The sequence below is a fragment of the Mus pahari genome, chromosome 4 (assembly GCF_900095145.1).
Source record: "Mus pahari chromosome 4, PAHARI_EIJ_v1.1, whole genome shotgun sequence".
Classification (NCBI taxonomy): Eukaryota; Metazoa; Chordata; class Mammalia; order Rodentia; family Muridae; genus Mus; species Mus pahari.
In genome coordinates, this window is record NC_034593.1 from 130221687 (window position 1) to 130238383 (window position 16697).

Genomic DNA, 16697 nt, shown 5'->3' on the forward strand with positions numbered 1-16697 from the left:
TTGATAATGGACTGAACCTCTGAACCTGTAAGCCAGCCCCAATTAAATGTTGTCCTTTATAAGAGTTGCCATGGTCATGGTGCCTCTTCACAGCAGTAAGACCCAAAGTAAGGCACTATCCAAACACATCTTTAGTGAAAACTAACTAAAGCAAGCAGTGTTACCTGACTCAAAGCACCAATTAGATACACAAATTTTAGACAGCATCATACGCCATCTGGTGGCCATCACTTTCATTACTACCTGTGAGTGTTATCATTTATTGTTATATTCCCCTCTACATTTCCCTAGAACGTGGTCTTTTGTTGTTGTTGTTGTTGTTGTTGACCATAGCACCATCAGAGACATAGTAAATGCTACATGCAAAGCTATAACCTAAGAGCTAGCTCATCCAGACTGCTTTTCTGACGCTTCTCCTTCAGTGTTTGCAGCTGGACTACTTCACATTACAAGAGCGTTTCAGAGGTTTGATGTACATTTATCCTCTCTGCTTTACTTTACACAAAGTCTTTCATCACCATCCATCTCTAAGAACTCAGAGAACCTGAGTTGAATTAAGCACTAACTCTGCCTCAGGGCCCAAGTGCGTATGCAAACAGCCTGAATGCTATGCAGACTTCGCACAGTAGGACAGACAGAGAGAGCAAGAGGAAAGTCTTCATGGGAAATCCCTGGGGATGAGAAATCTTCAGCCTGTTAGCATCCCTTGAAAGTCTGCATGCACCCTTATGGACGTGGACCAAGAGCTCCAGAGGCAAAGTCACAGAGAGCAGGGTACCAACACCTCCTCAAAGAGCAGTTCCCACCCAGCAGAGAGAGGCTTGTCTGTGTTCACACCGGGTTCTCACCCAACAGAAGCTTGCACGTGTTCATGATTTCTGAGGTTAGCTGGGAGATGTGCAGTGAACCCACATCTGGAAGACTATGTTGAACTTTTCCCAAGGACAGTTCTGATGATTATCATTTACATAGACACCCCATATCTTCAATCACTTTCCCTACCATAATGATCTGTAAATTTGAGACAACAATTTGAAGATGATTTGACTAGTTTAAATTGCAAGTGCTAGCGCTGAACTGCATTCAACCCAGAGAATATATGTGGATGGAGACAGAAAGATACCTTTGCAATCTTTTTGAGGGTAAATACACACTTTCTTTTTTTGTAATTATCTTATTTTTTATTAGATATTTTCTTTATTTACATTTCAAATGCTATTCCGAAAGTTCCTTATAACCTCCCCCCGCCCCTGCTCTCCTACCTACCCACTCCCACTTCTTGTTCCTGGCATTCCCCTGTGCTGGGTCATATAAAGTTTGCAAGACTAAGGGGCCTCTCTTCCCAATGATGGCCGATTAGGCCATCTTCTGCTACATATGCAGCTAGAGACACAAGCTCTGGGGGTACTGGTTAGTTCATATTGTTGTTCCACCTACAGGGTGCAGCCCCCTTCAGCTCCTTGGGTACTTTCTTTAGCTCCTCCATTGGGGGCCCTGTGTTCCATCCAATAGCTGACTGAAATGTACACTTTCGACTAAGGCTTCTGAAACATTTAAATTAATGCCAACATGACTATTATTGCCTAGCTGGGAAGCAATAATTACAGCGTATAAGCTGAGCAAGGATCTGCATGTCTGTACCCCTTGGCACTCTAGAGATTGAAGCAGAAGGATGTCTGCGTCTGGGGGCAATGGGCTAAGAAGTGAAAACAGTCAAGGGTGCACAGTGAGATCCTATCTTAAAAACAAAAGGACAAACAAAGAACAGAAAACTTCAACTTGTAGATTCTATACTCCAAGATGGCTGCAGCCACTAAATTGACATTTTAATGAGCAAGGAAACCACAAGTCAAAGAAACGATAAAGGCAGCAGTCCACCGTGTGGGCAGTTTAATTATATCAGAAACTAGGAACACAGTGGTCATGAAACATACCCTGTGTTTTGAAATAAGAAACTAGCAGCTTACTGTAGTGGTTGTATGTGAAAAAGAGAAGAGAGAGAGAGAAAGGGGACGCCGAGCAGTCACTTAGCCTCAAAAACCTTGATAATGAACTGTGATGGTCCCCAATCCAACCTCAGCAATATCAACAGAACGCCAACCGCAGATAAAGCCATTCAGATCGTCATGAGTTTTAGGTCCAAAGGGGAAAACTCCAAAAATCTGAAAATGGGCAGACCCACTGACTTGGTTCAAAATGAAGCCTTATCTCACCTCAAGCTCCACTGTAGAATTTCAGGGAGAGACAAAAGAACACCCTCATCCTAAAGGACTTCTGAAACCTTCTGTCTGCCAGGAAAAGCCACTTGCCTATTGCCTATTGAGATACAAAGTGCCTACCAAAGCCACAGAGCCCTCAAGCCCTCCTCCCCTTCTACCCTAAACTTCCAGGCTGTTCCAATTCACAGGACGGACACACACACACACACACACACACACACACACCCCTGAAGCTGCAGCCACCGATTTTTCTTTATAACTCACTAGCTCTCAAGAGCGATAGCCCTTGCCAATCTGCCCCTCTGCTCTCTTCCCATAACTGCTTTGGACTTTCCCCAACTCCTCTAGTTATTCTCTCTCTCTTATATCTTTGGTAAAAATCTTCCCACTCGTGGGTTCGGCAGCCTCCCTGCTTAAAAATGAGCTCCTTTAATGTTCGTGTCAAAATACAGAAGCGCTTTGCTCACTGTGGCAAGGTCAGTGCATCCAACCAAACCCCCCTGCGTTTGCTCTTTCCTACAGTCGTGAGTACAGCGTTCAGCCACTCTCATGACCTACAAACACCTTGACTCCTTTAAACGCAAGAGGAAGAAAACCTAACCCCCAAGCTGTGATCTTAACAGATACTCACCTCGCCCCCCCCCCCCCCCCGAACCCACCACCCAGCCCCAAGCAGTGCCTCCGCGCCCATCCCTTACCCCCAGCGCGGGTTTCCTTCTTAGTTACTAAGTGTCCTCCCGCTTCGGTGTCACTTCTTCCGCCCATTAGGTCCTGCATCACTTTACAGTTCCGAAGGAAAGATTCCTTCTCCTTCCTCTCGCCCCATCAGAGGGGACACATAGACACCTACACAGGCCAGCCTCTCAAGCATCTTTCACCTAGAACCTACTTCGAATTCGCGCAGCAGAGATTTAAATCAGTCCTGCTCCAAACAGACGCACACTTCCACTTTATCCTGGATACTCAGCCAAGGCCACGCCCTGTCCCCAAGTCTGGGAGCTTCATTGGCACTCGCACAGTGCGCGCCACGATTGGAGAAATCCGTAACCAATCTGTAGCCTTAACCCTGATACCGGAGCCAATTCCCGGTCAGAGTCACGCACCGCCTCCACCCCGCCCCCTCTACGCTCGGGAGGGTTCCTGCTGCACTCTTGCTTCTGGATCCCCGAGTGCATTTCGCCAGGGACCCCGGCGACACCTAGCGACCTCAGGACTAAGACCAGGGGCGCGTTCGAACTAGGAGAAAGACGTAAGCTGGCGGGACGTGGTGAGCGGTGACGCGGCCCGGGGCGTACAGGGTGTGCGGAGCCGGGAGCCAAAGGGAGGTCGGCGGGAAGGAGAAGCGCCCGTACTAGGCACATGGTCGGACCACAGCGTAGACTGTGGGATTTACCTTGGGGTTGACAGGCTTTTCTTTGGAGAAAAGTCCACCCTTGTCCCTTTTACTCTTGATTGTGTAGACTGGGTGTTTAAACGCACTCTTGCAAGGGCAATACTGACTTCAGTTCATCCGAGATAGATGTTTGTGTTTGTTTCTTGAGACAGTCTCTTGTTCTCGAAGTAGTTACGTGGCAAAGGAACTTTTTAATCCTCCTATCTCCACTCCCACACCCCCGACCCGCACACCCAGTGCTCAGATTAGAGGTGTGCACCACCGCTGCTGGATTTATTCGGTGCCTGGGTTGGAACCCAGAGCTTCGTCCCTACTAACTCAGCTACCTCCCTAGCCCAGGTAAAAAGTTCAAGGTTGGAAAGGGAAACTAAAGCAGTTACACCTGAAGCTTGAGCTTACCTTTTCTGAGCTTTTCCAAAAGACAAAAGCAGTCTTAATCAGAGGTGTCTGAAGGTCAAGCATTCTTGTGGATCTGAGCCGCTCGCTCCTAAGCACCTCCATTCCGTGTTCCACCTATAGTTTCTGCTGCACCAACTGCTGGGTAGGTAGGTGACACACGGGAAGCTTGCTCAGGACTTCAGCTAGCCAGTCTGCACATCTGTTCAACTTTTTGCCTGTGTGCGGTATCCTAATTTCTGCATCAGGTGGCTATACAGCTTCCCTTGTGAGAGAATCCCACGTTCACGGGCGTTAAAGCCCGTTTTGAGTGGTGCCTCTTAACTCCTATGCTGATAAACTTGACCGTATTTTTTTTCATGCTTCACCTCTTTTATGTCCTTGAACGCCTCTTTGTACTCTGCAAGCTTTGGAACCCTGTTCACCTCACTCTGTTGCAATTAGCGAACTTTATAAACATTCTAGAAGCGGGCTAACAGGTATGGCATGTGGTGAAAACAAACGGGACCAGTTGGTTAGCACCAGCCCTTTGAGGGGTTGTCTCTAATAAGTCTTTTGTGAGCTTGCAGGTAACCTGAAGATTCTCCACTTTTTCAAATGACTAACACTCTATTTTTTTATGTATGTAAACTTCATGGGTCAGGTTTGTAACTTGGTAGTTGGAGTGGTAAATTCAGAGCACTAAACTTTAACCACGTTTAAACTGAGTTTTGAATGCTTTGCCTACCTTTGAGATTTGTGTTTTTCCTTCAACTTTTAATCTCTAGGTTGCCCACTGTCTTGCTTCTGGTGGCACACACCTTTAATCCCAGCACTTGAGAGGCAGAGGCAGGTGGATTTCTGAGTTCAAGGACAGCCAGGGCTATACAGAGAAACCCTGTCTCAAAAAAAAAAAAAACCCAAAATAATAATAATAATAATAATAATAAGAAGAAGAAGAAGAAGAAGAAGAAGAAGAAGAAGAAGAAGAAGAAGAAGAAGAAGAAATAAGAAAACTGGTTTTCTTCTCAGGCTCAGAATCTATAACTGAATAAAGTGGGTTTGCCCCCTTGGTGATTGAAATGCCAATAAGACAACTTGGCAATAAAAAGAATGGAAAAAGTTAATTATATCTAACAACTTGGCAACACACTATATTTAATTCTCAAAATAGCGTTTCCCAAGTCAAAAATCACAGGGGCTACCTACACCTATACAGCTACTTGAGAGGCCAAGGGTGGAGTCAGGACTAGCTTGAGGCTACATAAGGAGTTGGAGACAGTTTAGTTTGCCCAAGATTCAAATTAAAATAAGAACTCGGGACATAGCTAAGACTGCTAGAGAGCTTTGCCTAGCCTGTGCATGGTCCTAGGTTCGAAGGAACTGAGGAACACACAGTGCCTTTTATGGGGTAAGCATCAACATTTGCATTGGCAAGACTTGTCATCAAGTGTGCAAATCCACACTCAAGTCCTAATGTGTGCACCCACAGCAAACCCTTCACCCAGTGAGCCATGTCCGATCCCTTCCTAGTCTAAGAAGTTAGAAGAAACGCCATGTACTGATACAACTGCCTTACACACTCAGAATAAAAGCTATTGGTTGATGAGTTCTATTTGCTGGGATTTCATTGCCTGGATCTCCCTGCATTTTCCTGAGACTGAATGATTTCCCTACGGGTACACAAGAAATTCCCAATGAATCCTTCCTGTGTAACTGGAGACACTTGAAATAGTTGTCCAGGAAACCCATCTTCAAAATTAGTGTAAGATTCATAGCTTCTCATTTATCAATAACCTGTTTGAAGAAGCCAAGTGACACATGCTTGCAATTCCAGCACTTTGGAAGTCAGAGAAGGAGGATCAGGTGTTCAAGGCTAGCCTCTGCTACATAGAAAATTCAAGGCCAGACTGGACCTCATTAGACCCCGGTCTCAAAACTTTAGGGAGTTAAGGGATGGATGTTCTGACAATCCACTTTCACTCTTTGGCCTGGCTGGGATTGCAGACCCTCCCCTCTGGGCCCAGCTTAGTCTTTTTACTACTAGTGACTGTTAGTACTAGTGACTGTTTCCACTAGTGACTGTTACCACTAGTGACTGTTACTAGTAGTGACTGTTACCTACTAGTGACTGTTACCACTAGTGACTGTTACCACTAGTGACTGTTACTAGTAGTGACTGTTACCTACTAGTGACTGTTACCACTAGTGACTGTTACTATTAGTGACCTTTACCCAGATGTCCACTGATGAAATATGACTAGTTCCTAAATGATCTATTCTGGATATTAAAACTTCTAGTAAGTTGTCTTTTTATTTACTAAAATTTCATGTTCATGATGAAATCAAAGATATTATTATTATTATTATCATCATCATCATTATTATTATTACAGGATCTCACTCTGTAGACCAGGCTGGGCTTGAATTCACAGATACCCACCTGGCTCTGCCTCCAGAGCACTGGGATCAAAGGCCACCATACCTGGCCTAAAAACGTTATAATTTAATTTAAAATATCTTCACAAATCTCGATGCAAAATGACTTAATGTCAATTTCAATAGAACATCAATGGATCTGAGGTGATGTCTCAAAAGAATACCACTATTTATTTAAGAATACTGAAGCACCACAGGGGATGAATTCAAGGGGAGGTGGCTTTAGGGTTTTTCTTTTCTTTTAAGGTGCTGGGATTAAACACAGGACTTTCCCTTGTGTGAGGCAAGTACTCCTCTACTGAGCTGCATGCATCCTGGCCACTCAAGATTTTGAGATAGTCTTGCTAGCCCAGGCTAGCCACAGACATGATCTTCCCACTTTCCTCTTACAGCTGCTAGCACTACCAGGACAGTGCTCAGCACACAAGGGGAAGTTCTCTATGAGCCCTACCTAGTTGATGTATGTGGGCTGTATTCTTCTGGTGTTCTCGACCCCTCGGCTCCTATAGTTCCTCCTCCTCGTCTTTCTCGGGGTTCCCCAAGATCCTTGGGGGAGAGACCCTACCAGCTCCAGCATGGCCTTGGTGGGGACAGAATAACACTATTCCAGCACCTGGGACAGGGCCAATGGATGTGGTCCTCCATGAGTGTTACTGGCTGCCATGGTTATAAGGCTTGTTTGTATAATAATGTGCATATTTTACTTCTCCTTTAAGGAATGTCCTCCCTGTTAACCTTAATGACTCCATGATAATCAGGTAGTATTAAGACCGGGAAGCAATGGTGCTGTTAACATATTAGCAAAATGGTAAACACTGGGACCTTCTGGATAGCCCTTAGAGCTGTGGGAAATAACTCTAAAATCATGAGTTGGAAAATATATAATTTCTCAACTATGCAAAGTGTAAAGATGCAATATGAATTATGAGTGATTCAAGAATCTAAAGGAACAAAGGCAGCTGCATTAATGATCCAGCTTGTCAGAAAATTACAAAGGCAGAGAGATTCCTGAGTTCAAGGTCAGCCTGGGACAGAGCAAGTTTAGGCTCCGGGGTGGTATAGAAATGGTAATTTCACGATGGGCTCCAACCCCTTTATCTGTGCTTAACAGAGTCAGATTTCTGAATCCTTATACAATGTTAAAAGAAAATGTGTGCTTGTTGTCTCCTAAGAATTAAGGAGCTAGGGGTCATGGGATACTGATTCATGGGAATCAAAAGGAAACCTGAAATAAGTGACTGGATTGATATGTAAAATAAAAAGCTGGGCTTATGATCTGCAAGAAATGAGTTATCCAGAGAATTTTTTAGAATAGCAAGAAAGGACTGTTTTGAGAGAGAGAGAGAGAGAGAGAGAGAGAGAGAGAGAGAGAGAGAGAGAGAGAGAGAACTTTCTGCAGATCTCCAGAGAAGAATAGAAAGAGAGATGGCAGTCTGGGAATCTCTCCAGCAGAGCATAGGCCACCAGCTTGCACTCACAAATTGACTTAGAGTTGTTTGTGCAGCTCCCAGACACCCCTTCTCTCAGAGGCCCTCTCCAAGCCGAGGTTGGTCCCTGGTAGGATCTGAGGAGATCCCCAGTTTGAACTCTCTCTCCACCTAAAGCTTGAGGGAGGTCTCTAAAAGATGAAAAAGAGGAACATTCAGATGATTCCAGAAATGAATAATAAACAATAGAAAGAGAATCCAAAAGGAAAAGAGGCGGGGAAGAAAGCTAGTATAGTTGCCAAAAATGTGTTCCCGGCTGGTGAGATGGTTCTGCAGGTAACTATGCTTGCTGTTAAGCTTGGCAGCCTGAGGAAGGTGTCTAGAAGTCACATGGTTAAAGGAGAGACACGAGTCCCCACAAGTTGTCCTAGGAGCCCCACACTCAGTATTAGCATGGTTTAATGTTTAATGCTCTGAACCTTGAAGCCTTTATTTATTTATTTATTTATTTATTTATTTATTTATTTATTTATTATTATATGTAAGTACAATGTAGCTGTCTTCAGACACACCAGAAGAGGGTATCAGATCTCATTATGGATGGTTGAGAGCCACCATGTAGTTGCTGGGATTTGAACTCAGGACCTCCGGAAGAGCAGTGCTCTTAACCGCTGAGCCATCTCACCAGCCCCTGAACCTTGAAGTCTTAATACGACATAGCATAGTGAGGGGAAGAAGTCTGAGGCATTTTTCATTCCGTGTATTTATACCTTAAACCCCTCTCATCAGAATTTAAGACTTATATGCACTTGTGTTCTCTCAGCCACCCACGGGGATCTTGTAGTGGTGCAGCGAACGCTCATTGACTCTTCTTTCAATGTCTCTTCTCTCTAGCATGCTTTTGGCCCAGCGGAGACTCTTCTCCCTTGGCTGCAGAGCAAAGCCCATAAAGACAATTTACTCTTCGAAAGTCCTCGGACTCTGCACTTCTGCCGTAGGTATTGCTTGTCACAGACACATTACTGCATGTATTTTCTATTGTTGGTTAAAAACTATGCAATTTCCCAGGGACTTTTAGTGTCTTAGTGGAAGGTGTAATTCTGTGGTGTGGGCTGAGGGAGCGAGTCTCATCACTGACCAGAACTCTGGTTCTTTGAGCACCTGCCTGTTTGTCGTTCATGGCTCATCATGGTGGCCATTCTTAGTCAACAGTCACAAAATATGAGTTTGAATATGAGTTTCTCTGTGTTCCAAATGAGAAAGTGTGACAGGTGTATTGACTTGCCCAAAGTTGGGTACCTTACTCACTGTGCCTGGCTCTGCCATGCTGAAATGGAGACCTTTTTGTTTAGCAAAGGCTATCGCCGTGACCAAAAGTCTAAAAGTGCAGGTCGATGACCTCCAGTTCACCTAAATCAGTGTTTCTCAACCTATGGGTTGTGACCCTTTCACAGGAGTCACATCTGATACCCTGCATATCAGATGTGACTCATAACAACTCATAACAGTAGCGAAATTACAGTTATGAAGTAGCAGCAAACATAATTTTATAGTGCGGAGTCACTGCAATATAAGGAATTGTACTAAAAGGTCACAGCATTAGAAGGGTTGAGAACCACTGGTCTAATGTAACTGACTGTAAAGCAAGGGAATGCCATGGAAAAGCAAACAAACCCACGATGTGAGTCACACTACGGGATGGAGAACTGAGCCAGTGTCTGTCGCCGAATGGCATGGGGAGTAGGTGGGAGACAGCCTCAGAGGGATTACCATGGAGTGGCCCACTGTGGGGGTACCTGCTAGCTCTACTCCTGTCAGCAGAGGAATGAACCAGAAGAGGCAATGACTTAGTTAGCCCTTGGGCTGGTTCAATGTGACAGTTATCAATAAAGCTTACAGTATGATTGCATCAAACTCTCTTGCCAAGTACGGGTCTTGCAAATCACCTGCGACCTCTTCCGCAAGAATGGGTTCTATTGACTGAGAGTCAATGCTCATCATAAAGGCCTGTGCAGGGACGGTTTGTAACAAGCATAACAGCAAAGGACATGGGACCTCGTTCATAAAGATGGGTTCCATTGATAGAAACAGTGCTCAGGATGAGGGGGATTTGGGTGAGGGCTGGCTCCGCAGAACAGCAAAGATCACCAGGTTATTAAACAGCATCCACTTCAACCTTCGGATGTCAGTTTCTTCCACTGAAGAAGAAAGCCTGAGTGTGCACCAGTTCTAGTTTCTCTGGTGCTGTAGGTAATCTTGTGGACCTCAGGCCTTCTGCAACCCCTGACCTTTTTATAGCAACAAGGAGAACTTGTTTAGGAACCTGACCCAGTCCGCCCCAAAATTTTTGAAGGACAACATCAGAAAGTCTTAATTTGAAGACTTGAATTGCTGTTGTTGTTGTACCTATCATTATTATTATTATTATTATTATTATTATTATTATTATTATTATTACCATTCTAGAATTGGGCAATACTTTATGGAGTAAGTGTTCCAGTGGCCTAGGAAAGGAACCTAGAACATGGGAAAAAAAAAAAAAAACAGGGAGAAAAGAGCAGAAATGGGAGACTGGTCGTTTCAAACTTAGTTTCCTAGTGAGGGACCGGGGGCTATGGGAGGCTGGGAAGTCAGATAGGCACAGAAATTAGTGGCCCATGAGATAAGCAGGCAGCTGTTTCAGTTTCTCTTTGGAATGGATTGAGGCAGAAGGAAGCTCATGGGTATGGTTTGCTTATACAAGTTGGCTAGTAAGCTGCACTGCCCACTGTTTGTCTGTGTGGTCGGCTAAGCAACTTAGTGTCTGGTGTGAGGAATCCACTTTGATGTTTAGCCTTGTCTGCAACAGAGCTTTGATCAGAACAAAACTTCCTGCCTGCCATCTGTTTAACCATATAAAAACTAAAGAGAAAAATGAATGAGAACTCATTGTTAATTATGGTAAAGACATTGCAGTGTTTTCTCAAGGTATTTACCAAATCAGTAGGAATATAATGGGGTAAGGGATGAGGTCCAGGATTTGCTCTGAAATCACTCAGTGGTTAACAATAAGAACAGAGGGGGAGGGGAGAAAGGAGAAAGGGAGATAAAATCACGGCCTTGTGAAGTTCGTATGCTAATTTGAGTATTTGATATCAGGCTGAGTTTTCTCTAATTGTCGTTTTTATAAATCAAAACTGGTAGAATATCAGGACCTTCGTGCTGTTCAGCCCCCTTCTGATCTCAGCCCTTCTGTGTAGATTTCAAAAGTTCAAAGAACATAATCAGCTTTTAAATATTATGAATTCTATCTAATTAGCATTTTGAATTTCCTTCTCCTATACATAGATGATCGAATCAAGTGTGATTACCCAACATCAGCATCACCCAATGGTTCTAAGAAGAGTGAGCTGGGGGTGGTGGTGCATGCCTCTAATCCTAGCACTTGGGAGGCAGAGACACTCTGTGAGTTCAAGGCCAGCCTGGTCTACATAGACCCTGCCTCAAAAAGCAAACAGACAGCAACAAAAAAGCATGTGTGTGATTCTCTTTGGTGAAATATGTTAGATTACATATGTGGCTCATACGAATATATGAAGTGAAAACTTAAGGGTTCTTTGGAAAGTCAGCTAGATGGTGTTTTGCTGGGGCAAACACGTAAAGGAACATTTAGCTGGAGTGGGCATAGGTGAAAGGCTAAGACAGACTTGTGAAGGAACGTTTTACTGAAGCAGACATAGGAGAAAAGATGTTCTGTTAAAACAGACATGTGAAAGGATAAAAGAATCTTTGCAAACAACACATAGGTCTGCCTTACGTTGTGTCATTGAGCTACATTTGGCAGGACTATAGAGAGAAATGCACCAAAAAACTTCTGTTGGTGTGTTATAGCTTCTTGACAATTCTGTGGACTTGGGCTGATTAACAGAGTGATGTCAACTGAGACAGATTCATGCATTGAGGCAAGACCTGTGGAGGACACATGCTGTTTAAAGGGTAAATAAAAAGGGACTGACAGACGATGACAAAGGCTGAGCTGGGCTTCCTTCTAGAGTTAGCTGTACAACGCTGGTTGGTCTCAAGTCTTTGTTGATTCGTTATCTATGAGAGGCATAGCCAAGAACTTCTCCTGGCATCCCTGTTGACCCTGGTCCGTCCTATTGTCTCAGGTTGAGGCCTGGGTGTCTCTGCTAGGTAGTGTCAGCTTGTTAATTCCTGTTTGCTAGCCCTACTCTACCGAACTAGACTACTGGGGTATCCGTGAAGTGTTTATGAGTGGATGGACCTGCCAATGTTAACCTATAAATTGAACTGCCAATTTTCAGACAACACAGATGAGAGTTCCTCCAAAGAACTTTTCTGAGCAGGTCCACTTCCCGCTCCCCAACCCCTGTATCCTTTTTTCTCACTACCTTTGCTAGGTGGTGGGCTACAAGAGAGGTTAAAGTGTTTAAAAACCATCATTAAAAATAGGTTTAAAAAAAATTAAAGCTACAAAGATACGCTGATTCCTATGTGTGCTTAGAAAACACATATGTAAGTGAATCACATCTCGGGCAAGAATCACCAACAAGAATCAAGCCTGCAAATTTCTTGAGATTCAATTCACTAGCACCCCCTCCCCAGCAATCAAATAACTGAGTATGTATAGACTCTAGGTTTAATTTCTGACAGCTGCCATTTTAAAGACTGACCAGGTCACAAAACACTCCTACCGTTCCTTCATCAAGGCATTGTGCAAAATCACAAGGTTGAGGCTGTGGGGGTCTACGGGGGTAGCGCAGCCTTAAGAACACTTGCTGCTCTCACAGAGGACTGGGAAGTCACTCCCCAGATGAGACCTTGACAACTCCCATAACCTGGATCTCATACCCTTTCCTAACCTCCACACTCACCTGTATGCAATTACAGATACACACATACACACACACACACACACACACATGCACATACACACACACATGCACACACACACACACACACACACACACACACACACACACGGAAAATAAGTCCTAAAATTATCAGGCAGATAAAAAGTTATACCCCATTGGAGGATGAAAAAGCAGATTGAGACGTTGAGAGCATCAGAGAGCTCTGCACCAGCCAGGCTGTTTGCTATAAAGTGGCTGAAGTCACTTCAAATTGGAAGGCAGAAGACATCAGTAGTCCCTGCTCCCCCGGTTCTGAGTCAGGAGTCACTTGAGCCTAGGAGTTCAGAAATGTTGACTCAGTCCTGGATTGGCAACAGAGAGAGTCCAAAGAAAAGATGGAAGGAGGAATAAGAAAATGGCTTTACCTTGAACCAAGTATGAGTGATTGTGTGGCTGGCTCCAGGATATAGATTCAAGCTTCCCTAAATGACTTGTTCCGTCAGGAGAGATGTTGTGTGAACTTTTTATAGTCATTTATGCAATATACTGATGGCCATCACTTAGGTCATCAAGAAGGGGAAACCAACAGAGCTGCCTTTTTTTTTTTCTTTTTTTTTTTGGTTATCTGTGGAGTTCAGGTGCCGTCTCATCGTTAGCTTCAAGGCTGATAGAGACAGGGGTTCACTCAGGTTAGGGGTACAGGTTAGGAGTGTTGTCTGATAGTCATGTGGGTGTTAGGTGAGACGCAGAAGTTAACAGTGAACACTGGAGTTGCATGCGTGGACCACTGCACCACATGCCGAGCTGCACCTTCCCACCCCTAGCGTCCGGGAAACCTCCACGGCTTAGCTGTGTCCCCAGCTGCCATGAGTTCAAAGAAGCCAATGGGCACAGGTGTGTATGAAATACGCAGTGCATGGAAAGGCAAACCACTTTCCCCACAGGCTGAAGTCAGCCAAACCTGCAGCAACAGACTTTGATGGATAACCTGTTTGCCTTCAGTTACGGAAGGTCCAGCATAGCTCACACCCACTGCTCTCCTAGGATCGGTCCTGGGAGGGTGTGCTGGGACCCGTGCCTGGCTTCCTGTTGAGGTATGCGTAAGGTTTTCCTCTAACACACCATCTCTCAGAGAGTCAAGATCACTCGTGAGTTCAGTCAAGAGAAGTTGAACACATCACATTCAAAATGTTCCGTTTGCTGGCTGGTTGGTTTGGTTTGGTTTGGTTTTTCAGGCAGGGTTTCCTACGCGCGAGTCTGATCTAGAGCTTGCTAGGTAGCTCCGGTTGGCTCTCTCCTGCCTCCGCCTCTCAAGTTCTTGGCGTAGAGGTGTGCATCACCATGCCTGCGTGCCTGCTTATTTGTAGTTTGAGTCAAGCACTATGTAGACCAGGCTGACCTCAACTTTGTAGTGATCCTTTATCTCCAGCCGACAGTACTGTGGGATTACAGGATTGAGCCACCAAACCCAGCTTAGAAATAATTCTGTATAAAATAGAGAAACCGAATATGTGTTGCTTAGAAGTTTCCGTTAAATTCTCAGACCTTTGTGTTTGGTGTAATTGCCTCACTCTTAAAATCTTAGTTCAGAGGTCCAGCTCCATCATGGCTGGAGCAGTTTGTATTTGTGCTCCCATCTAGTGGCCAAACACAGTACTCCACCTGGTTTCTTGAATATGTAGATCCTATCTGGGAAGCTCCTATCTGTGAGATCCTTTTGTTAATCTTTATTGAGGAACGTTCTTTCCAGAGAGAAAAAGGAGGCGTGGTCTCAGAGCACCCTGACAACCTTTTCAAATCGGATAAGTCTAGATACCACAAACTACAGTGAAGAATGACAACTCAATGATCGTTTGCTGGAGGAAAGTACCATGAAAAACCAGCCACAAGCAACCACACAGCATCCCTGTAACCCCGACAACAGGCCTTGTGTTCCTCTGTAGCTCATGCCTTGCCTTGTGGAGCTGTAAATTGAACCCAGAGCCTGCACACTCAGAGCAAACACTCCTCCACTGAGATATAGCCCAGTCCTTTGATTTGTTCTTTGTCATTAAGGGTTAGTTCGCTTTTTGTATTTTATAGGAGGGTTTTGTTATACATACAGTGATTTTAACTGTAGCGTATCGGTGGTTTCTCCCTCCTTGCTGTTGAGTGCCACTTCGGAATGTGGCTTTGCCATTGCTTCCTTTCCTTTCCCTTCCCCCCTTTGAGAAGCGTTGGGTTGTTTCTAGGCTTAAATTTCTTTTCTTTTTTCTTTTTTTCTTTTTTTGGTTTAGATTTCTGCACAGAAACTGTGTGAAGGGTCCCTGTGCATTGATGTATGAGATGAGGTTTTCCGTTCTCTTGTAAACACCACACAGTGAGATGTCTGGTTTATTTTTAACTATATTTAAATTATTTTAGGATACTTCCAAAACGTTTCCCAAACTGCCTGGACCCCTTTACATCCCATGAAGCTTGAACAGTATCCAGTTGCCCACATCCCTGTCAGCAACACTTGCTGCCTACAAACATCTTAATGCATTCATTATGATGTATCCTGATTTTAGTTTTCTTTTCCCTGGTGATTCCTGGGGCTTAATGTCCCTCTGTGAGAGTGAATTTGGGGGTGGGTTAGGGGAGGTTATTTTGTCTCCTGGGAAGTAAAGTAGAGTAGGTGGGGACAGATGAAGCAAAACCTGTGGGCTCAAGGTCTTTTCCCTGTGAGCTGGAGCGCCCCTCTGCACTGACAACAGTAGCACCAACCTTCTTATCATTCTCCTTTATACCAACAGACATGCAGGTTTAGTCTGCGTCTCATGCAGATAAGAGGTCTGATAGCTTTGGGCTGTTGAGGGCATCTGATGTGCCAGGGGAAGCCTCGGCCCTTGGTAATGTCCCAGTGCAGTCCTGAGAGTGCCAGGTTGCACAGAAGCCCGAGTGACAGCTGCGTACTTCACAAAAGAAGCCATGGCAAAGGTTGGGAGATGGAATGGCGTTTCCAGTGTGTTTTAAGGAAAAAGAGAGAGATTATGAAGTACTATTAATGATAAGGAATGAAGGAGTCTTAAGTGCTGTGACTGTGGGCACTGGAACATCAAAGTATATACAAATAAGTAAAATAAAAATACAATAGTGTGTGTCTGTCTGTCTGTGTAGTATTCAGGGTTCTTCTAGAACAATACGTTGTATACAGCTCTGCTTTTTCTCTTTTAGGCCTTTCTTGCCCTCTAGTCACCTTGGCTGCACTGGGTAATACTTGATTACTGACTCCTACCGTCTGGATTTAACAGCCTTGTTTTCCTTAGCTTCATCCCCTTGTTTGTGAGGCTTTTTCTTCTGTACCTGCCTCATCCCACCTACAAGCATTAAATCCTGTTGGTTACGTCCTTAACATGTGTACAGCTGTAACTTTTCCTGTATCGGGGCTGTAATTCCCTTCATCTCAGGAACCAGCTTTGTCGCCGCCGCTTTTCCTTATCTTTGCTAAACTCGCTCGCCACCTTGTGTTGAAGCTCTAGAGAGGCGCCCTTCCCTTCAACCTAGGGAAGAAGATTAAGTAGCTTGTGATTTCCGCAGCAACTTTGTATAATAAGACAGCAGCTCCTGAATATGCAACACCTGAAATCTCACTGATGGAAAAATGCACTCCACATGCTTAGCCGTGTTCACAATTCACCCCAGACCTTTAGATGCTCTCTAAGAAGTGAGCTTTACACAACCACTAGTTACCTCTGCCGTTGAGTCTGGTGTGCTCACCGAAGAGTATCTTACAACCTTTGCCAAAGCGGAGGGAGATTGCTTATTCTGGAGCCAAATATGAGTTGTCGTGGTTTGGGAGCACGGGTACACCCAAATTCCACGTTCCAGTGGGTTAGCAGTCTGATGGAGCTTTTGTGGTAATGAACAAAGGTAGTCATAAATCAAGCTACTTTTAAAATATGTTGGTGAAGACATTAGGTAGGGAGGTTAAAGCAAGGTGTGTGTGTGTGTGTGTGTGTGTGTGTGTGTG

The 16697-nt window shown here is 44.5% G+C and overlaps 1 protein-coding gene across 3 annotated transcripts in view; it reads left to right on the forward strand.

Annotated features, from left to right (window-relative positions):
* The first annotated feature begins 3344 nt into the window (after positions 1-3344).
* The window catches only part of Kyat3 (kynurenine aminotransferase 3), a 42679-nt gene continuing 29326 nt past the window's right edge, over positions 3345-16697 (forward strand). The window contains exons 1-2 of one of the 3 annotated variants that reach the window (XM_021196402.2): positions 3345-3468; positions 8748-8847. In XM_021196402.2, coding sequence (XP_021052061.1) covers positions 8749-8847 — 99 coding nt within the window. In that variant the 5' untranslated portion in view covers positions 3345-3468; position 8748. Of the gene's footprint in view, positions 3469-8747; positions 8852-16697 lie in introns of those variants that run through there. The other 2 variants (XM_029538112.1, XM_029538113.1) reach the window with 2 other exon arrangements.